At 42.0% G+C, this 24,296-nt stretch overlaps 1 protein-coding gene across 6 annotated transcripts in view; it reads left to right on the plus strand.

Annotated features, from left to right (window-relative positions):
- The window catches only part of LOC143127184 (NLR family CARD domain-containing protein 3-like), a 110,011-nt gene that overhangs the window by 33,135 nt on the left and 52,580 nt on the right, over positions 1 to 24,296 (plus strand). For 2 of the 6 annotated variants that reach the window (XM_076288520.1, XM_076288521.1), the window contains one exon: positions 1,204 to 1,839. The exons of the other annotated variants lie outside the window; for them this stretch is intronic. In XM_076288520.1, the coding sequence (XP_076144635.1) occupies positions 1,204 to 1,387 (184 nt within the window). In that variant the 3' untranslated portion in view covers positions 1,388 to 1,839. Of the gene's footprint in view, positions 1 to 1,203; positions 1,840 to 24,296 lie in introns of those variants that run through there. 6 annotated transcript variants of the gene reach the window in all.

A 24,296-nucleotide genomic window follows, 5' to 3' on the forward strand; every position in this document is an offset into this window, starting at 1 on the left:
CACAGGCTAAGGAAATCCCATACATGTTTGGAGCCGATCAGACTGAAAGGGAACATTTTCCATATTGTAGCCTATTCTCGCAATGATAGCGAAAGTGAAACGTTTTATTTTTGTGCAAGCCTGTGTCATTTCTTTCATGTCTTTCAACATAAATAATGCATTCATATGCTAGTAGTAATGCCAGAAATTACCGTGTATAGGCCTCTTAGAAATGATTGTTGCATCTTGCATATTATATTTAGATGCGCACTCAATCGCGCATCCATGCAGGCAAAACGTGATCAAATGTGGCGACGTTTACAATACGTGATAGCAGTTAATGTGAATCGCGGACAATAACCAAAGAAAGGAATTTGCACCTCCATTCACCAATTAAAGGCTGTAGTAGGCCTAGTGTTTCTACATGTTGGCACAAAACGTCATTTCTGTCAGAAGCCAATAATGCATACAGGGGTAACATGAGGTGAGTCAGACAGAAGAGGGGCCTGTCTCAGTAGCCTTTTCCTGAATCCTGTCCCTTTCAAGCTACGTTAAAATTGTGTGATTAGCCGCCAGCATAGTAAAATCTAAATTAAAATACAAAATCTTATTAGGCTCCAAACCTATGAGTCTAAGCCTTAGTTTTAAAAAATCTTCAGGTGTAAGTAATAAGTCAAAGAACATTTGTGTAATGTAGAGGTTATCAAAAGATACTCTAGTTTGTCATTTCTTTTAAAGTATACATTTTGAACACAAATGGAGTCACGGGTCCAGGGATGGACCAGTGAAGTTGCTTCTTCTCCCCCCTTCTCTTTTCGGGGGGGGAACAGCATTCTGTTTGGGGGTCCCCACCACAGATTTGGTCGCAATTAGCCATTTTCAGCTCCAGCGACAGGCAGCTTTAACATCTTTGCAGCCTGTTTGTACATACCTCGCAATGATTTTACACGCACGTTGCGAAACAAATGCGCCTGAAGTGGGCGCAGAAGCGTCAAAAGTACATCTGGCCCTCAGTCACACATGTCACACTCATACACACATTTTCTCCTGCTAAATCTCAGACTCACACATGTCACACTCATACACACATTTTCTCCTGCTAAATCTCAGACTCACACATTTCACACTCATACACCTTTACATGTCCATAACAACGGCTTCCCTCTTTGGTCTCTACGTGTCCTTCAGCTGATCTGATGAAGTGTTTCCCTCTTTCTCCTACAGCCTGCAGCGCTGCAGTATAACAGCTGAAGGTTTCAGAGCTTTAGCATCAGCACTGAGATCAAACCCTTCATCCCTCAGAGAGCTCTGGCTGGGGGCGAATCAGCCTGGACCCTCAGCACAGCAGCTGCTCTCTGAACTTCAGAAAGATCCAAACTGTAAACTTTTAAAAGTACATGGACCCTAAATGAATCCATCCTGTTGTAATCCACATTAAATATTATTTAATGATAAGTGTCACGTTGACTATATGAAGTTGAAAATGTTCACTCTGAAGACTGTATTGTGTATCTGAGTGCATCACTCTGTATGCTCATGTGAATTGCCTTTGGGTTACTTTTCCTACACCTACAGTCTTTCCCTAGACACACACACACACACACACATACGCACACGCATGCAAGTGCTGAAGGGAACTCTTTAGCTATGAAAGATGCCTTTACAAATGTATTGCTTTGCTTCATGTGTGATCCCTGAATGTTCAATACATGACTGTTCTCTTCATCAGATGTTCTCCATTTTGATGCTCTTAAATGTCAAGTATTGTGATCTTGATACATGCATAGGCCAATCATTCTGATGTGCTGCATTTACTGGGTGATTCTTGTAATAAACTTTGAAGCTTTTTAGAACACACAACTGAGTGTTGGTGTGTGTTATTGCTTCCCAGGCTTGAATCTCTACCTCTACAGGGAAATAGTTTGAGCTTGTACCAGGAATACAAGAGCACATTTGTGAAAAAGGAGTCCTCTCCTTTTCCCCTACGACAAACATTTGAAAAACTGCCTTGTGCCACACCTGCATGGACTGCAGCCAAACACACTCACCTGCACTCAGTTTGTTTTATTGCTGTTTATGTCTTGTGTATGTAGGTGTATGTGTCTTTATACTGGGAGATCTTAACTGTGATTGGGTTAATGGTACAGACCACCACCACCCCCGCATTCCCTATTATGGTTTAGCCCAGACCTAATTGGGTAATTGCCTAGCCTATTTAAAGGGAAACTTGGCAGGATTTCCCCCTCTGCTGGAGAAATTGTGCATTATGCTATTTCAAACTGTGGGAAAAGGTAACGATAAAGTAGGGATGTGCCGAGCGAGGCTTTTGAAACAGTGGCGCTTCTACAGCCAAACTGGTTTGATGCTTCGAAGCTTTTGACACACTACTCCACAACGCCATCTGGTGGTCAATAAAAATCCCTACACCAACATTACAGACATGCATGAATTTGCAGAAATGCACGAATACTCAAATACAAATGTTTTTATTTCAGAATATGATTTATTCTGCGCTTAATCGTCTCTTTTTACTGAAGACATCACCAGCTTTGGAAAATGTATGTTTAAAAATATGAACTTTAGTATCTGCCTGCACCCGTCGGACTTGAACCCGCGAACAGTAGGCTACTATCCCGGATCGGAAGTCGAGCGTGCAGTCAACCGAGCTAAAAGCTCCTTCATAGGCACTATTCTTGACGCTGTTTAGGCTACTAATGTAGGCTAGCCTACATATAGCCTAGCATACTGGCTAAAGTTACATTCATGTGAAACAGATGTGCCCGTAAGAGCCTGATATATACTGGCCAGAGCATGAAGATGGGGGATACACACACTTATGTTAGACATTATGTATATAATTCTTTAATGCATTAACAGTTTACCTATTTGGGTGAGTCTGTGCTGTGTTTTGAGACCTGCATGACGTGTCAGTGAGGTAACGAAGCTTCGTTTCAATAGGTCACGTGACAACCTCATTTCAAGATAGGCTCCGAAGCGGTGTTTCGAAGCACTAGTGTTTTGCAAGCTCGAGACGTGTGTCGGGACTGTGTGTCGAGTAACCCATCCCTACGATAAAGCACATGGATTTGTTTACAAGCTAGCGAACGGTTAGCATAAGTTTGGCAGAACTATGTGGATGTTACAAGGTAAGAAACACGATTTAAAACGAGTTTTTTGTTTCTCACTTCTCTTTCCGGGACGGTAGTCTCAATGTTGCAAGGTTGGTTTTCCGCCTGGGGATGCTAGGCGCAGCGGGGAAAGTCACCATTTTCACCGGAACAGGTCATTTAACCATCCAAATGATTTCTAAACGGGTTTATTACGTTGAAATAGTTGCCAAGTTCTCCTTTAATGGCAGGCTTATTTCACACGGGAGACACACAATAGACTGGAGACGCAGGAGAAACAGGAGGACACATGGGAGTGCCAGAGATCCAGGGCCAGGGAAGTTAAATGTTTGTTTTCATGTAAAGTTAACCCTTGCTTGTTGTGAGGCAAGGGGAAAGTAGGTCCAAAGTTGCAAGGTCGCCTTGCTTGGACAGGGAGCCTAGACAGGTTAGGTTCCTGGTGCCTAGTTTAATGGCACGGTACATGTTTGTTTGTCTACTGAAGATCCCCGGATTTCATGTTTGGACTCTTTAATTGTGCTTCCTGGATCTGCCTGCTTGTTAATGGACTAAATAAATTATATTTTTGTATGGAACTGCTGTCTCCTGCCTTCCCTCAACTCCACCTAATCCAGTGGCGCACCTCCCTAAACGTGGGGTGGTCGCCTCGGTCCCTCACAACATTGTTTCACTATATATACCACAGACTGTTCGATATACAGTCTATGATGTATACCGTATACAGTAGGTTTCCAACCACTGTGCCTGTCTTTACTCAGGAGGATGTTGCTCCTATTGCTGTTCTCCAGTTCTGTTATCCTCTAATTATGTCTTCCTCTCACTTGTGTACTGGCTGCTTCACATTGATATTTGGAGTAATTTGTTTTAAAGTGACCTTTATAAATAAAACAGTGTGTAAGTGGTGTTGTTTTAAATTCAATTCAATTCAATTGAGTTTTATTTATAAACACACACACACACACACACACACACACACACACGTGCAGCACATGCCCTCACTCTCCCGAATGTACTATTACAAACACACACTCCCGAAGGTACACACACTCTTGTGCCTTCACACTCATGGATATACTCACCCTCACACACACCTAGCATGTGCCCTCACACTCACAAATGTACACACCCACTCTCACACACGTGCCCTCACACTTACATATGTACATACCCAATCACACACACACGTGCCCTCACACTTACAAATGTACATACCCACTCACACACACACACGTGCCCTCACACTACAAATGTACACATACACACCCCCAAACACAGACACACCCACTCACACGTGTCCTTACACTTACAAATGTACAGATACACACCCCCAAAACACACATATACACACACACACACACGTGTCCTCACACTACAAATGTACACATACACACTCCCAAACACAGACACACACACACACACGTGTCCTCACACTACAAATGTACACATACACACCCCCAAACACAGACACACACACACACACGTGTCCTCACACTTACAAATGTACACATACACACTCCCAAATACAGACACACACACACACACGTGTCCTCACACTTACAAATGTACAGATACACACCCCCAAAACACACATATACACACACACACACACACACACACGTGTCCTCACACTACAAATGTACACATACACACCCCCAAACACAGACACACCGACTCACACACGTGTCCTCACACTACAAATGTACACATACACACCCCCAAACACACACACACACTCTTGGCTGCTTCTCCAACACCTTTACCGTTTTCTTCATGTTTCTCCTGTGTTCATTTCCTTCAACTGTGTTGTTCACCTGTCTTCATTTAGTTCACCTGTGTTGTTCACCTGTCTTCATTTAGTTCACCTGTGTTGATCACCTGTGTTCATTTAGTTCACCTGTGTTCACCTGTCTTCATTTAGTTCACCTGTGTTGTTCACCTGTCTCCACTTAGTTCACCTGTGTTCACCTGTCTTCATTTAGTTCACCTGTGTTGTTCACCTGTGTTCATTTAGTTCACCTGTGTTCACCTGTCTTCATTTAGTTCACCTGTGTTGTTCACCTGTCTCCACTTAGTTCACCTGTGTTCACCTGTCTTCATTTAGTTCACCTGTGTTGTTCACCTGTCTTCATTTAGTTCACCTGTGTTGTTCACCTGTCTTCATTTAGTTCACCTGTGTTCACCTGTCTTCAATTAGTTCACCTGTGTTGTTCACCTGTCTTCATTTAGTTCACCTGTGTTCACCTGTCTCCACTTAGTTCACCTGTGTTCACCTGTCTCCACTTAGTTCACCTGTGTTCACCTGTCTTCATTTAGTTCACCTGTGTTCACCTGTCTTCATTTAGTTCACCTGTGTTGTTCACCTGTCTCCACTTAGTTCACCTGTGTTCACATTGTTCACCTGTCTCCACTTAGTTCACCTGTGTTCACCTGTCTTCATTTAGTTCACCTGTGTTCACATTGTTCACCTGTCTTCATTTAGTTCACCTGTGTTGTTCACCTGTCTCCACTTAGTTCACCTGTGTTGTTCACCTGTCTCCACTTAGTTCACCTGTGTTCACCTGTCTTCATTTAGTTCACCTGTGTTCACCTGTCTTCATTTAGTTCAACTGTGTTGTTCACCTGTCTCCACTTAGTTCACCTGTGTTCACCTGTGTTCATTTAGTTCAACTGTGTTGTTCACCTGTCTCCACTTAGTTCACCTGTGTTCACCTGTCTTCATTTAGTTCACCTGTGTTGTTCACCTGTCTTCATTTAGTTCACCTGTGTTGTTCACCTGTCTCCACTTAGTTCACCAGTGTTGTTCACCTGTCTTCATTTAGTTCACCTGTGTTCACCTGTCTTCATTTAGTTCACCTGTGTTGTTCACCTGTCTTCATTCAGTTCACCTGTGTTCACGTTGTTCACCTGTCTTCATTCAGTTCACCTGTGTTCACGTTGTTCACCTGTCTTCATTTAGTTCAACTGTGCTCACATTGTTCACATTGTCTTCATTTAGTTCAACTGTGTCCCTTCACCTCAACTGTGTCCTTGTCACTTAACTGTGTTAATTTAACTCAACTGTGTCCTTGTCACTTAACTGTGTTAATTTAACTCAACTGTGTCCCTGTGCCTTAACTCTGCTCATTTAGTTCAACTGTGTCCCTGGTTCTCAAATGGTGTATGACTCTGACTATAAACAAAGCATGTAAGAGAATACAAACAACCAAATGTCACACTCAGCAAACACGTGTAATGATTTGCTCTTCTTTACCCTTTTTGTGTTGCAGTTATGTAAGCCTGCCAGAAGGGGGTGCTACTGTAATCTGCAATTCTGGTGAAAGATGTTGATACTTGACTTCTACAGCAACCAAATGATCTCTCTGCAATGTCTACGTAATGTCTTACGTCTTACTCTTGGTTGCTGTGTGTGTGTGTGTGTGTGTGTGTGTGTGTGTGTGTGTGTGTCAGTGTCAGTGCAGTGTGTGTGTGTGTGTGTGTGTGTGTGTGTGTATGTGTATGTGTATGTGTACAGTATATGTGTGTGTGTGTGTGTGTGTGTGCGTGTGTCAGTGCAGAGTGTGTGTGTGTGTGTGTGTGTGTGTATGTGTATGTGTATGTGTGTGTGTGTGTGTGTGTGTGTGTGTGTGTGTGTGTGTGTGTGTGTGTGTGTCAGTGCAGTGTGTGTGTGTGTGTGTGTGTGTATGTGCATGTGTACATGTGGCACTGATTGTAATTCCCTTCATCAGCCTGTAGATGGGACGTACTTAGTCTTACATCCAAATGTAGTGTTTTCCCTTTTACAGTGTCTTGTTGAAGACACTTTATACATCATATACGGCAGGTTTCCAACAGCTCCTCCACACTGTGCCTGTCTTTACTCAGGAGGATGTTGCTCCTTTTAGTGTTTCAAATAAGTGGTATTGTTATAAAGTGACTTTTATAAATAAAACAGTTTGCAAGTTGTATTGTCCCCTCATTTACAAACTTGCCCACCTCAGTCTTGAAATCGTTGACTTCCAAAAAACTGACACATTTCTGCACAGGTAAACAAAAATAAAAACAAACCCAGAGGCCCTCTGGTGCCCTAGTCCTCACCTTCTCCATATAATCTATAATATATATATATATATATATATATAATTATAATATATATAATTATAATATATATAATATATATATATAATAGCCTTCTGCTCTCATTCACACATTCACATAAACAGGTGAAAGCTTCTGGTGCTCTGCTCTCTGACAGGTCAGTGTGGCTACCATTATCAACATCATGTGTCTTCTGTTCGAGATGGATGAGCTTCACAATGACACGGACACCTCTGGGAGTGTGGTGACGGCTGGTCAGATAAGAGCGTGTGTGTTTCTGCACCTCTGGGAGTGTGGTGACGGCTGGTCAGATAAGAGCGTGTGTGTTTCTGCACCTCTGGGAGTGTGGTGACACCTCTGGGAGTGTGGTGACTGCTGGTCAGATAAGAGCGTGTGTGTTTCTGCTCCTCTGGGAGTGTGGTGACGGCTGGTCAGATAAGAGTGTGTGTGTTTCTGCTCCTATGAGAGTGGGGTGACGGCTGGTCAGATAAGAGTGTGTGTATTTCTGCTCCTCTGGGAGTGTGGTGACAGCTGGTCAGATAAGAGTGTGTGTGTTTCCGCTCCTCTGGGAGTGGGGTGACGGCTGGTCAGATAAGAGTGTGTGTGTTTCTGCTCGCCGGCTTCTACACGGCCCTGCCAGCCCATCTTACATTGTGGCGCTATCCTGTATAAATAAAGCTGAATTGAACTGAATGTTGTATGTAACCTATATGCATTGAGATACCAGGTGATGATTATGATGTAAGTCTGAAACCACTCGATAAAAAGCCTCTATTGTGCATTAAAGAGGCTGTAAGCGACTGCAAGTGATATCTACTCATGATTCACTAGCTGCCCATTCAGTGAGTACACTGGGAAAAAAAGTTCCCTAAACTGGAAATAAACAGCCTATCCACAAAACAATAATAAAACACTGTGTGGAGTCACTCAGGGATCACTGAAGGTGCGGGATGAGCTGTGGTGGGTTTTGTCAAAAAAAGGCATTTAAGTATAGTATAGTATAGTAAGTATATATACTCTTTTGATCCCGTGAGGGAAATTTGGTCTCTGCATTTATCCCAATCCGTTTATTAGTGAAACACACTCAGCACACAATGAGGTGAAGCAGACACTAATCCCGGCGCAGTGAGCTGTCTGCAACAACAACGGCGCTCGGGGAGCAGTGAGGGGTTAGGTGCCTTGTTCAAGGGCACTTCAGCCGTGCCTACTGGTCATTTGCGATGAGTCTAAGCGGTGGCAGAAGGTGAAAAGTGTTCCTGAAACGTTCCTTGAGGTGAGCTTTGAAGAAAGGAAAGGAGGGACAGTCACGGAGGGATTGAGGGAGGGAATTCCAGAGCTTAGGGGCCATGGCGCATGTAAGTTGCTTTGGACAAAAGGGATCACTGAAGGAGCAGGGTGAGCTACGGTGTGTTTTGTTTAGTGTTTAGTGAAAAATAAACAGTAAGTAAGTTGCTTTGGACAAAAGGTTGGGGATGTCTGTGCCAACATTCATCAGCTCTACGGCACGTGGCCTGAGAACAGGTTCTGAGATGTTATCTGGTGTGTGGGAGGGGAATAGAAATGAGCAGCCAAGCGGAAAGAGAAAATGAACAGAAGACGCCAATCACTCGAAGAAAGCGAAGGGGATGTTTTGTAATCAAGTTGAAAACTTTTAATAGAAAGGTGAGTCATAAGCGTTCTGTTTGTTTCAAAGCTTCATCAATGATTAGGCCTAGTCATCTGAGTGAACTTTAGAGTGAAATTTACTGGGACTTTATTTCAAGTTGTTCATCTTTCACTTATTTTGCCAATTGTCAAGCTGAAAAGTAGTTTGGTGGTGCGCACATCCAAGGCAGGTGCTGGACAAAAAGTGCTAGACTATCAATAGGAAAAAAGGGTGGAATGTCCGCACTTGCTCCCATCAGGATTTTTTAATGACTCTCACCAGTGTGAAAGTCATTCCTGATGGAAAGGAGGGACAGTCACGGAGGAATTGAGGGAGGGAATTCCAGAGCTTAGGGGCCATGGCGCAAGTAAGTTGCTTTGGACAAAAGGGATCACTGAAGGAGCAGGGTGAGCTACGGTGTGTTTTGTTTAGAGTTTAGTGAAAAATAAACAGTAAGGAAGTGTGAAAGTCACCAGTAAAAGTCATTAAAAATTCCTGATGGGAGCAAGTGTGCAGACATTCCACCCTTTTTTCCCTTTTGATAGCCAATTGTCAAGGTGCTTTTAAATTTAGTCATTAATAACAACATATCCAACAAAATCACATATTTGGAAGTAAACAGACATGTACACGGAAAACTTCGAGCCCTTACTCTAATGTTAAAACTGTCCACATACAAACAAATTCTTTGGCTTTGTCCTTTTTTTCCAAGTTCAAGTTAAACTGGTTTCCAAGTTCACTGGAATGTGTTGCTCACTATCTAAAGCCATAATATCCTCCCTGCAAGGATGGGGACAGGTTTAACAGGAAATCATTACGCCACTTTTGGAGAGGAAGCTGAGCAACTTACTCATTATTGTGACTTTTTTTTTGTCACAATATTAATAACGTGTCGAGAAACTGTTTGATGGCCATAGATTTTTGGGGTTAGCTGGTCTATAGCTAAATTTAATGCAACAGTCAAACTGGAGGTGTGATGAAGCACAAGGTTAAGCTGTTGGCTCTGTTCCAGAAATCAGAAGTGCTCTCTGAGTTACTCTACTTTATGTCTTATATGTATATACTCTATTTTATCTACTTTTAAAGCCCCCCCCCCCCCCGCCCCCTAAACCATGAGCTTTCATGCTGATAATCAGAGAGCTCATCACTCCTTTTCTTGTTGAGAACCTGTGTGAGTTTCATAAAGGACACACTTACTGTGTGCCGATAATCAAAGGCAGACAGAGGTTTTGTCACACTACTAATAACCTGTTGTAAACTGCCTGATGGCCAAGGATCAGGCTTTGTTAGGGTTAGCTGGTCTACCTATAGTTAAATCTAATACAACAGCCTAACTGGAGTTATGACGAGGCATAAGGTTAAGTTGTTGGCTGTGTTATGACGAGGCATAAGGTTAAGCTGTTGGCTGTGTTATGACAAGGCATAAGGTTAAGCTGTAGGATGTGTTATGACGAGGCATAAGGTTAAGCTGTTGGCTGTGTTCCAGTAATGTTGCACTCTGTCTTTTAATTATTCTGTGTTGTCTTTTATGTCCTTTACTATTCTACTCTATGTACTTTACTTTTTAAACATCTTTAAACTACTGCCCTTTGTGTTTTTATGCAGCCTACTCTTTGCACTTGTTTATGTAAAGCACATTGAGTTACCCCTGTGTATGAAATGTGATAATAAAATTGCCTTGCACTGGAATGGTTGGGTCAGTAAGGACAGGGAAACAGGGGGGGCTACGTTCACATTAGCAGGCAGAGGTGATTCAAATTACTCAAATAAGATACTCATGCACTGTTTTGTTAACTGATCAGTTTACATTTTATGACCACAGTGGTTTTATTAAACTGTCATATCCAGGAGGTCATGAAGCCAATCACTGTAGTTCTGCAACTGCAACTGCAGTGTTTGAGTTCCCTCAGACACAAACATGTACTGTATGTTCTAAACAGCCACTTTAAGAGAGAAAATAGATACGTATGACATTTATGTGTCAGGCTGTCAGCTTTGTACAACAGAAATGTCCATAATGGGCATCATCATACCACACATCAGTGTATAAACAATGAATAGATTTAGAGCATCAAGATACAATGTCCCCATACTCTTCCTTGCATTTCTGATTGCATTGCGACGTTTATTCTAGTTACAGCACTGTTTCTGTAGGAGTACCCATTGAATGTGTCCCATTTTTGCTTTCTTTGTAGGGTTTCAGTGTATACTCATGTTAAACTAACTAGTAATACTAAACATGTGTTGGCACAATGTATGGGAATATCAGTGGACAATTAGGTCACAACAACATAGATTTGAACGGAGTGCTCAGAGAAAGAACACCCAGGAACTCAGGAAAAAACATAATTTATTATAGTAAGATGTGAACACTTTAGATCATAAACTAATACTAATGGATCCTTTTGGGCAGTATTTTAAGTTTAGCTATGTTTTCCTGAAACAACAGACCTGCTGTATATTGCAAAATATGTTTTCACACAGAACCCTATTATTATATCATTGAACAATACATGAGCCCTTTGGTATAACAGCATCAGGGAGTTTCAACATTGCAGTAAATGCAAGGCCTAAAGAGACATACATGTACAGTAATGTACAGAAAATTATATAATCTCCAGTTCCACTTGATGGTGTCATCCAGACAAATGTGCCTTTGGTGGTGAAGTATGGGTCAGTCATCATAGCTACCCACTTACACAGAAAAACAACAACACATGCCTCAGTTGAACAAGGTCTCTAGTGCTCCTAGCGTGAGCTGATCATCGGGCCCCCAGACCTCTTTTACAATGTGAGGGCCCCCTGGACCCCTTTGTGTTCACATGTGAGGTGGTCACCCCAGGCCCTCACACCCCTTGTTGTTTAAAACATAAGCTGCCCTCTTGGGTCCTAAGGTCCTGGTGCTTAAAGCCTGATCTGACCACTATGGCCTAAGGCCCCTGGTGCTTAAAGCCTGTTCTGACCACTATGGACTTAGGCCCCTGGGGCTTAAAGCCTGATCTGACCACTAGGCCCCTCACCTACAGTGTGAAGTTCTTTGGCTGCTGCATGCTGGGTGCTTACAGTGTGAGCTGGCCATTATAGTTCCCGGGCCATCTCCCCCTGCTTACATTGAGCTTAAGATCTGGGCACCTTGATATACATATGCAGTGCAGACATTGTGGACCAGTCTTTCTGTCCCCTCCCCATCATTAGGATGTGGCTCACTAAGTCACTCAGAATGCTTTCTTAGTTGTTCAACCAATGAAATAAGTTATTTTTAAAAAGAATTAAACAATGTTTGTGTAATGACTACAGAAGGGACCCAGGGAGCAAAGGAGTTTATTTAGCGACAGTAGGCTACAGAGGGAAGATCCACAAACGGAATTGAGTAAGTCCAAGTCCGGTACACAGGCAGGCAGGGAATATAACAGGCAAAAGTGTCCAAAGCACAATCCAAAAGGCAGGTCAGAAAACACGGTCCAAGCGTAGCACAGGTCAATCGTAATCAGAAAGCAACAGATACAGAATCCAAAAATCACAGTCTGGAAAAACAATCTGGGTCATACACGAAATATCGCATAGATTAACGGCTTAGTATGTTTAACAAGCTACAAACAATACCTCACACTGAGGCCAGCCAGGAGAGTCTCTAAAATAGTCTACGGCTCATTAGTGCATTACTTTCAGGTGTTCAAAACCTGAACCTGCACACACCATTTTGACGCAGGAAATCACAGACAGATTCCATGCTTTCTTGGTTGGTTTACCACAGTAAAAATATGATAAATGGGGGTTAAGTATGCTCCAAAATACACTTTTAACAAAAATACATTTAACCGCCCTGAGCCTAACTGATGGTGAATCACTGCAGCACCTCCAAAATGTGTTGGTATATGACTAGATGTCGTAGCCTGCATTCCTTGAGAAATCTGTGATTATGATGAGGTGCATAGAAACCCTGAGGGAAATAGCTCCACCCATTGGTGACAAAACAACACAGGTGTGCGGGAGAGGAATGATATTTAGAAGTGAAAGTAACAAGGTGATCGGAATTCGGAAGATGAGGAAGGAAGATGAAGGGGGAAGAGTACCGTGCTCAACAAGTAAAGCTTCTGATATAGCCTAGGTTATGCCATTATCAGTGTGTAAAGCTTCTAATATAGCCTAGGTTATGCCATTATCAGTGTGTAAAGCTTCTAATATAGCCTAGGTTATGTCATTATCAGTCATTAATAGTCATTATCAGTCTGTCTGCAAAGTTAGGCTGCTAACAAAAATGACACTAACACATGTTCTTCTATTTTAAATGACCAAGTCGAACCAAAGGTGGGTGTTGAGCTTCTTCTGTGGATAAATCATCAGCAGTGTTGCACAAACGCGTTTTAAAAGAGTGCACTTGATAAATGAACTGGAACTGAACATTTGCAACTGTTGTGTTAATGACCTTGGTGTCCAGGCTTAATGAGCGCATTCCACAATAGCCTATTGTTTGCATATGAGGAAACCATTTAGCGCACAGGTGTACAGGACTAGCCTCCATTTTAGGCTGAATAGGCCCACAGGTCCATTGTACAGAAGGCGCATAGTAAGAGTATGCAGAACTACTGCCGTGGGTTTCTTGACATTTGGTGGGAATGTGGGCCACAAATGATGGGCCACAAATGATGGACCGACACATGCAATTTATTTTATTCACAACTGTATGAGTAGCTGCTAAATTTATCTTATTTTCTGCTAGCTTCACCAGATGTGTCATAAATTGCCATGTTGTAAATCTGCACTCTCCAAGTAAATCGAAACGGCCCACTATTTTTCGTTGTGTATGTGCATGTTAGATTAGATTAGATTAGATTGTTCAGAGTGTAAAGTATGTATAAGGAATGATTTAGGTAGTGCAGTATGAACAGCATAAGACAAAGTGCAGTGTGAACAGTACAATAAAATCAATAAAACTGAATAGAATACAGTTGATTGTCTAAAAAGGCAAAATGATTTTGATGAATTACCTGTAGCTGAATCATTTTGAGAAAGATGAGAGTTGACCAACCATGCTGATTGGATTGGTTTCACAACTGCCCCCAAACACTTCATAGTCAGCGCCATAAAGGCAGAGCAGTTCCTTTTCCAGATCGGTGACAGCCATGCTTTGCAAATGTCAAAGTTTCTGAGGTCAAATGTTGTCTGATATTATGAAGTGGCAAATGTGCAATTCACATCATATCAACTGACATAGTTGTAAAACCAAGGTGAAACATTGCAATGAAATGTGGTAGATGAGGAAAGGCAGCTGGTCAGCACAGCAGTGAGAGCACTAGAAAAGTATTAACCCTACAAACCCTACAGGAGCACACAGGGCTGATATCACGGCCATATTGACCATCAATAAATAATAATGCTCTAATAACATTTGTTAAATATGCTACATTTAATAAAGCAAAGCTCTGTATTCCAAACAATAAGACTAACTTACCAGAGGGTTAGTGTTACACATGTTTTCTTTTCTGTCTTTTTAACATCACACACATACTGTAGGCAGGGTAGCCTACACTGGAATCTGTTCCTTGTCCGGTTTTTGTGCCACATTGTCCAGCAGAGGGCACTGTTTGCCAAAGACTCAATGTTTTAAACGGGGGCAAGGGACCTGACATGGAGTTTTACAACTGGGCTGAACAGTCTAACATTTAAACTCATGCCCTGCATTTGGAATTAAATTCCTCACCAGACCAGCTCATCTAAACTTGATTGAGACTGGAGAGAGACAAAGCAACACATTCTGGATTGACACCAGAAGGAAATGAATGTAATGCTAATAGGCCTAGTCTATAGCCTTCCCTTTTTTCTTTACTTTCAGGAAGAAATAAGACACACTGGATATTTGCATCCCATACTGTAGATAGTGTATTGATTGAGTGTATCTGGCATCCCATACTGTAGATAGTGTATTGATTGAGTGTGTCTGGTATCCCATACTGTAGATAGTGTATTGATTAAGTGTGTCTGGTATCCCATACTGTAGATAGCGTATTGATTGAGTGTAACTGGCATCCCATAGATAGTGTATTGATTGAGTGTATTGCGTGCATTTGCACATTGTCAGCTGCCAAACTGACACCTGAGACGCTTAGCAACCAGCCAACTCGAGTGACTGAGTGTGAATATCCGAGTTCTTTTCTGGCACATTTTAGAGTTTTAATTTTCTTGGAATTGTACCTGTTGCTTCTATCCCAGCATCCCATCATGCCGCTGTTGCACCTGTCCCTTATCACTTGTGCCTTAATGTAGAAGCTTGCCATGACATAAACAAATTGTAATTTTATGATTTAATAAATAACACTTTTTTTATAATAGTCAGGGTACAACCCAGATGACGCTCCACCGGAGCTTGCTTGAGAGCCTTCCGTGCATATGGTCCATTCAAACTATATTATCCTTTCCTAATCTCTATGCAGGCTGTTCAAATTAAAGGACAGTAACGAGGACAGATGTAATAAAAAACAATATGCAGATTAACAACAATAAGACTACAAACATCAGCCTCCGCTCCCGCACCACCAGACTTGCAAGTAGCTTCATCCACCAAGCAATCAGGATGCTGAACACTCTACCCACTCTCCCATCACTGACAGCACCCCCCACCCACCAGCCAGTCAGGAACCTAGGATCCTGTCTACCCTAACCCCCCCCCCCCCCCCAACACCGCCCTGTGGAACTGCACTGTGACTGCGCAGCCTAACATGTTGCTGCTTCACATCAAGCCTGATATACTTGAAATTACTGAATATCAATGTAAATATACAGGTCACACAAGCACAAGTTTTAAACTTCATGTAACTGTTAAGACTATGTAAATATACAACACAACTACCTCTATTTTTTTGATATATGTCCTATATTTCTATTTTTGATATATGTTCTATATTCAGTCTCGCACTTTAATTTAATGTTTATTGTCTATGTCTATGTCTGTATTTAAAGTATGTCTATGTCTGCATGGGAAAGTAAGAAACGAAATTTCAATTCTTTGTATGACCAGTGCATGTAAAGAAATTGACAATAAAAGCCGACTTGACTTGACTTGACTATCAGACAAGAATGCAAAATAACAGACTGCACCATGACAACCAACTACATTCCACTGTGAACAGAATCTCATTATAAGAGGTGCCTTTTGGATACACACTAACACACAGAAGGACACTCCGTTCTGATTAGACAGTGTACACTCAAGGTTAGATAGAAGGTTCCACACATTTCACTCCAGTGACCACAGCAAATAGATCACTACAGGAGTTATTGCACAGAAGCAGCCTCCGAGTGGCCCAGCCTGTGGTCCAGACAGAAATCATAGGAAACTCTGAGAAAAGAACATTGCACAAGCAACGTAAAAGTGGAAGGTGTGTGAGCTGTTTATGTGGATGTGCAAGACAAAAGTGGTGTATGTTCATGTAGCCTATGCAAGCAAATATATGCCAACATTTAGTTTGTATGTCCAAGCCATTCTTGATTTTAGGCCCAAACCAAGAAATTAAGCTGGGCTAGATATGTTCAGCAGCTGGTAAGCACAGGTATTGATACATTTTTATTTTATTTTATTAAGTATTGAAAAACAAGTCATATTTATTCATGTTTCCTTTCTGAATCTGGTCCCTTCAGACATCGGCGCCTCAAAAAGTGCATGTGCAAAAAGGTGTTTGATGTCCTGTATCAGATGTGACCACTTGGGTGTGATTGTAAACTGCCACTCAGAGTGCTATGAGCACACTCTGGCACTTTGAAACCGTTCATAAATTTGTGTTGATGAAGTACCAGAGTACCATTGTGTGTGGTGTACCAGATAGCTTTGTAATCATTGCTGCAGAATCTTGACAAAGTGTTTCCTGAACGGCTGTGTGTGTGTTTTTTTTGTTTGACAAAGACAAATAAGCAGCTCATGCATCAACAAAACCAAAGTAAACAGCTACTGCCTACAAAAATCTATCCACATTTGCATTTTGGTGTTTTAAAAGGATATTCCAGTCTACTTGAGTTTCCAACTTCAGATCAGAATTAATGTCAAACACAGCAGCCTAGATGTTCATGCACGGTTCATGTTCATGTTTTGTTAACTGGTGAGTGTTAGACTACCAAAGGTCACTTTTATTACACTGCCATATACAGGAGGTCATAAAGCCATAAACTAATGAGATAATTACAGGAGCAGCAGCCATTTCTGATGTGAATGTTGTGCTTTCTCTGTGTTGACTCCTCTGATAGAAATGAACTTTGTTTGCATTGACACTTGCAGAGTTATCTGCTGCAGCCCTGGTAATTTCTATTACTCTAATCATGTCCAAACTCTTTAATTCATGTACAGTGAAATTCCCTGCTTGTTTACATCTAAATTCTGAAGACATAGCCCACTCGCAAAGAAAAAATGGTAGACAGATACAAGCAAGCACACACACACACACACACACACACACACAAATGTGAAGCAAACCATCTGGCGGAGTCAGGTTAATGTTTTGCTGGGTCTGCGAAAACGTTCCCAGGTCACTAATGAGACCATGTTGCAGAAATATTACTGTATGTAATAGTCCTACATTAAGATTTTTTTTATTATTGTAGCTTGTCATGATGATATTTGTCTGGATGCTATGAGGAGTGACTGAAACATGGAGAAACGAGTCAACAAAAAACAGGAAGCCAGTCTAAAGGGGCAAAGGTAGGCTACTGAGCATATGACCTGAATTGTGTTACTTGTAAAAGCTACTTATAGACACCTGTCCCGCTAATGGGAGGTTTCAGCCAATCACAGTGGTCCCTCAAATCAAGTTTCTGCATGAGTAATGACATCAATCATAGCAACGGAGTTGTCAACATTTCTTTTCTTACTGAAAGTTGGTCTTGGCAGCTTTGTGAATAGGTTTTAAGAGAAAACTCCTAGCAAAATATTTTTAGTGCGATTTAGTGCACTCTTTAGTGCATTTAGAGTACTCTTAGCGGTAAAGTAAAATGCTTTGTGAATACGGGCTCTGATATATTGCCATGCCGGCTGCGGTGTCAGATATAGAATGCAGAATGTGCACTTTATGAAGAGATAAACTGAGATAAACAGGTCTGGTTTTGTTTTGAAGAAGTGAAAATGAAGTGACCCACAGGAATTGTCCTGATTCTCCAAACTGCATTTGTACATAAAGAGTTTCTCAGCTCCAAATGTTTTATCACATGTTTTTTTAATATAAAGCAGCTCATTCCATCATGAGAGGCCTCCATCACCTGTGCCCACTAGTGAGTCCATGAAGAGTGACCGGTCACAGGATCGTGACATAACATTTCAACATGAGGATGTCACACATGGATCAAGGCAAGTCTATACAACTGTATTGCCCCCTGCAGGTAACCCCCAGAACCTAGTCAACGTCAGTCGTTTCTCAGACGTAGCCCCAGGCCTAGGCAGTTAAGACCCACGATACCCCCTTGAGGTTATTTTAGATAGCAGGGACCTACTGTTGAGTGAAGTCGCACGTCTTCCCTCTGCGGCGCAGATAACCTTTTTGCTCCTATTTTTAAATATCCCCCTTGGAAGTTGATCAGGCTTCCGTGGTGGATTTATTGAGATATTTATGAAATAAGGAGCGACTACGCCTAGGTCTCGAACAGTTGGCTAACGTGCGAAGATGTTTGACCCTAGAATTTATCTAGAGACACAGGTTATAGGCTACTTCTTGCTCAGGTTTTATAAGGATGGAGATTTAGTTACCGTCCAGCAGCACCGAAGTCCAACTAACCCAAGTCTTCGACAGAGCAGATGAATAACCACAGAAGACAAGCTATCTTACCCTCCTGCTGGAATTCGTAGAAAGACCAAGAAAAGACAAAAAATACTGCTTGAAGAATTAGATGCCAAGGTTAAATAAGTTTCTTTACTTTTCAGCACTTTGGAGATGATAACAAAATGCGGCGTAATATCCACTTGCAGGTTACAATGTTGTAAAAAGAGTAAATCCACAAAATAGGAAAAATGTAAATCCACAAATAGAGAAGAGATTACAATAAAAATGGTAAATCCACAAATGGAGAAAAAGAGAATATAAGGGAAAAAGTAAGTCCTCAAAAAAGGGAAAAATCCGCTGATTGTCGTTCTGTAGTCACTCTCTGTCGGAGTAGCAGGTCTGATATCTGCAACAGGTTCCACGGAGTTTCGGTCCGCAACTCAGCCTGGCACGACGTCCAACACTTTGCTTCTCAACGAATTTCGGAGGACGAATTCTAACAACCGCACGCGACATCATAAAGCAAAAACCCAACGAGTTGAAGGAAGGAAAAAAAGAAGAAGCAGCCCCGATCATTTAGTTCGGCCCCTATTTATACTAGGTGGACTTGTCCTCCCCCACACATTCCTAAAGGAAATCAATCTTACTTTCTCACGACAGTTTAGAACCTTCTAGAAGTTCCCACGAGGGCTGGGAATATTCTCACGTTAGCTGGGAACATAGCTGGGAATATTCTCACGTTAGCTAATACATTCTAGAAGTCACTGATTTTAACCAACAATTTAAGATGACACGCATTCACATCCTTCTCCGGGTTACATTTTGGAGATGATACATTACATTCAGGTTTACAGATAGTTTCCAGAGGTAACGCAAACAGTTTACATTCAATGGCAATTATAACCATGTGACACATTACATTTAGCAACATACACTTTTACAGTCATCAAGAGAGATCGGTTACATTCTTACAGGTTACAAACATTTATTCAATTCAATTCAAAAAACTTTATTTATCCCCGAGGGGCAATTTTCTCTATGCAGGCATAGTGACATATGCCATTTGTTTTGGTGGTGGGTAAGGAGAAGTTACCCTTCCTGGGGCGCAAGCTAAGGTAAGCTAACTGGCTCATTTGTTTTGTGTTTGTGATGGACTGTGCCTAGGTTGATGGTACTTGGCTAAGGTTCTTTATGGTTTATGGTTCAGTCCACATCAACGGGACGGACCGACCTAGCCAACTTAGACCATGCCTAGGTTGGTTAAAGGTATTTGGATGCTTGTTGTGGTAATATGGGGCAGCATGGGGCGTAAGCTAACTGCTAACTGCTGGCTAATTTGTTTTGTGTTTGGGATGGGGCCTAAGATAATGGGCTAAGCTAACTGGCTAATTTGTTTTGTGTTTGTGATGGGCTGTGCCTAGGGTGATGGTACTTGGCTAAGGTTCTTTATGGTTTATGGTTCAGTCCACATCAACGGGACGGACCGACCTAGCCAACTTAGACCATGCCTGGGCTGGTTAAGAGTATTTTGGGTATTGGATATTTCAATGTGGTAATATGGTGGCAGCATGGAGGGGAGTGTCTCCAGGACGCTGGTTTCACTGTTAAGCCTTCATGAGGTGTCGTGGGCCTAACTTAACGAAACATCGGTGAATGAGGGTGCCCACTTGATAACCCCAATGACATGCCGCATACTATATAGGCTACTGCTGTTGGATAGGCCATTTGCATTGTGCTTGTGACCATTTGTTGGCGGATTTGTGGGTAGTGTGCTTTTTAAAGTTAAACTTGAGCAGGGGCTTCTGAATGTGTTTTTACCTTGGATTTTGGCACAAGGGATTTTAACATCTAATCCTGTGTATTAATGTAATAAGACATAACACAACATATAAGACATACACAACATATAAGACAGGACAGACAAAGAAAGAATAGGACAGACAGGAGTGTAAGGGGGGGGGGGGGGGTTAGTCCCAGGAGATGGAAGAGGAGGGGGCTTGGAGGGGGCTTGGATTCAAGTTCAAAAGGCGAATAGCCTCAAAAGTAAAGGTGGCCTTCCTCCTGTTAGTCCTAGCCAGAGGACAACGCAGACTCTTGCCAGAGGGCAGCCATTCAAAAACCCTGTGTAGGACATGGGTAGAGTCTTCTAGGATGCAGTAGGCTTTCCTTAATGTTGCCTTGTCGTGCAGTGATGTCAGAGACTGAAGAGGGTGGCCAATGATTTTAGAACATGTGTTCACAATGCTCTGGAGGTGTTTCTTATTTTTGACTGAGAGGGAGTGAAACCAGCACATGGATGAAAAGGTCAGTATACTTTCAATAAAGGAAGTGTAAAAAATGCTAAGAATCTTCCTGTTCACTCCAAAGGAGTAAAGCTTCCTCAAGAAATACTGCCTCTGTTGACATTTTTTCATAATCACCTCTGTATTAGAGTCAAAACGCAGTTTGTCATCAATGATAGTGCCCAGATATTTGTATTCATGTACAACTTCCACTGGTTCCCCATGGATTGTAGTTACAGTCCTGCTTCCTCCACGCTTAGTGAAGTCAATGAACATCTCCTTGGTCTTTGTAACATTTAGCTCCAAAAATGAGCTATCACACCATTCCACAAACTCACTGAGGACAGGCCCGTGATCTTGGACAGAACCATGTAGCAGGGAAAGGAGAACAGTATCGTCAGCAAACTTCACTAGGTGACGATCAGCATGGCGGCTTCTACAGTCATCTGTGTACAAGATGAAAAGTAGTGGTGAGAGGACACAACCTTGGGGTGAGCCAGTGGACGTGTATCTGATGTCAGAGAACCTCTTGTTTACCAGCACCGTCTGTGTTCTTTGGGTCAGAAAGTCTGTAATCCACAGAATTAGCTGATGATCCAGGTTGAAATAGTCCATAAGTTTTTTAGCCAGCATGTGAGGTTGAATGGTGTTAAAGGCAGATGAGAAATCTGCAAAAAGGAGCCGGGCAAAAGAATTTGGGCTTTCTACATGTTCATGGATGGCATTCAATATATAGATTTTGGCATCATCCACCCCTCTTTTGGCACGATATGCAAACTGAAGAGGATCCATCTTTGAAGCTGTGGCGCTGATAATCTGAGCTTTCACAATCCTCTCAAAGGCCTTCATAACAAGGGAGGTGAGGGCTATGGGTCTTAGGTCATTCAGGACCTTAAGGCTGCTCTTCTTGGGAATGGGAATGATTGTGGAGTGTTTCCATGACTGTGGGACATTGGCAGTAGATAGAGACCTCTGGAATATCTGCTGGAAAACTCCTCCAAGTTGCTCAGCACAGTATTTCAGTGTGTAACTGCAGATGTGATCTGGACCAGGAGCTTTCTTGATCTGTGTCCTCTTCAGACATTCCACCACAGACTCAACAGTGATGGTGATGGGGTCACTCGGGGTCAAGCTACTGATGATATCCGCCAACTGAGACTGGTGATCTTTCTCAAACCTGGTGTAAAAAGAGTTGAGCTCATTGGGGAGGGATTCCTCACTGTTGCCAGCCACACACACAGGTCTGAAGTCAGGCACAGTGTTGACTGCTGCCATTGTCTTAATACCCTGCCAGGCCTCGTGGAGATTACCTTGTGTGAATTTCTCTTCGATCTTGCTTTTATACGCTGCTTTAGCTTTTTTGATGGCCTGCTTCACCTCTCTGTTTACTTGTTTTTTCTCCAACATAGATCCAGTGTAGAACAGTCGTTTCTTTTTGTTCAGGATAGCTTTAAGTTCTTTAGTGACCCAGGGTTTATTATTGGGAAAGATGGTGATTTCTTTCGTGGGGATGATATTATCTACACAAAAAGATATATAAGATGAAACACTGTCAGCCTGCTCATTTAGGGTGAGATCAGGTTGTAAAAATATGTCCCAAGATGTACACTCAAAACATGCCCTTAGTTCATCAATACTTTGCTCAGTCCACTGTTTTATAGATTTAACCACTTTCTCTCTTCTCTTGACAACTGGTGCGTATTCAGGTGCAAGGAGGATAGAGTTATGATCAGCAGTTCCCAGAGGAGGGAGGGGTAGAGATTTATAAGCCCCTGATATAGAACCATAGCACTTATCAAGAACTCTGTCAAAACGTGTGGCACATGTGATGTATTGCTGGTATTTTTTCAATGATTTGTCTATAGGGCAGTGGTTAAAATCTCCCAAAATAAATTTGGGTGAGTCAGGTGAAATCAGCTCCAGTCTATTCACAGTGTTCATTATGGCATCAGAGGCTGTGTTCGCATTGGCTTTGGGGTGAATATAAACAAGAATAAAAAATAGTTGGGGAAACTCTCTTGGTAGATAAAAAGGACGGAGTGACACGGCCAGGAGCTCTATATCAGGCATGGACAGACTCTCGCGAATGATAGCTGTAGAGCACCAGCGGTCCGTGTGCTTTTCCAGTGCTACATTTGTCTCTATCGAGCCTTAACGAAGTGCTGAAGCCTTCAATAAATAGTGCATGGTCATCTATGCTGCTATCAAGCCATGTTTCCGTGAACGCCAGGATGGAGGCATTCCTATATTCATGCATGTAGTTAATATTTGCTTGAAGCTCGTCTATCTTATTCCTTAAGGAACGGACGTTACTAAGGATGACCGAGGGTAGCGCTCTGTGTTTACTTTCTCTTTTGAGTTTAGTTCTGACACCAGCTTTCCTACCCCGTTTCCTTAGTCGTCTTCTATGATTGTCATCTTGAGTTAACTCCGCCGGAATATCCCATAGACTTATCCATGAACATGTCAGCAAGTCAGCTTGCAGGTTTCTCCGGTTTAGTAGAAATTCCCTTGTGTATCTGAGAGGTTCGTCATCTAGGAGACTGCTTCCAGTTTTCCAATCAGAGAATCCCATGGCTGATGGAATCGAAAAGTAGCCTTGTGAAGTTGCGGTAGCTTGATACAAAAACAAAAGTGGCGTCCTTTCGCGTTCCGTTACTATACAACTCCAAATCTGAAGTTTGCTGTATCTTAAGCCTTCTGAGATCAAAAAGCAGCAGTGTCTTATATCGTTATAACGTAAAAACAAAGAGGAAGATGATGCACGGACATAAAAACATTAAAAAACCCGATAAACAGACAATATAACAAAAAACCCTATGCCATACACAGCCGGTCGCCACAAGAGCAGCGCCACGACGTCGCCTAGCAACGAGACACATCACATGTGACACATTACATTTAGCAACATACACTTTTACAGTCATCAAGAGAGATCGGTTACATTCTTACAGGTTACAAACATTTATGGCATTAACCCTTCACACAATGCAATCTGAATACATTCATTTAAACATTTTAAGGCACTTTACCCATTTCACAGTTTGAGACATACAATTCTTTACATGCATAATTCCCTAGACTTTACAAGGTCAGGCTACTAAAATACTTGTAATGATACATTTCATTCATCGCACTTTATTATTTATTATGAGGTCATTGATTGCAGTTATGGTTCATTTTCCATTCTTTTATTCACATTCAATAATCATCAACTATTTCTGAGGTCAGGGTGATCTGGTTTAGTAATCCTGCACATTGTTCAACATCTGCTTCAACACATTCATTCACTTCCACGCTTTCAGGTGAACTTAATTCAAAAGTAGAAGAGACCGAGATCTAAACCGCTTTATGCGGAGCTTGAATTGGACCCAAATACGGTGATTAACATTTCCAATTACCCTTTAACAACTTCACAATTAAGTGTACTCAGCCGAGGACTCTCCTTTGT

The sequence above is a fragment of the Alosa pseudoharengus genome, unplaced genomic scaffold (genome assembly GCF_046254945.1).
Source record: "Alosa pseudoharengus isolate Yale_2024_CS ecotype anadromous, Long Island Sound unplaced genomic scaffold, YU_APseudo_1.1 YU_APseudo_1.1_scf_17, whole genome shotgun sequence".
NCBI classification, from domain to species: domain Eukaryota; kingdom Metazoa; phylum Chordata; class Actinopteri; order Clupeiformes; family Clupeidae; genus Alosa; species Alosa pseudoharengus.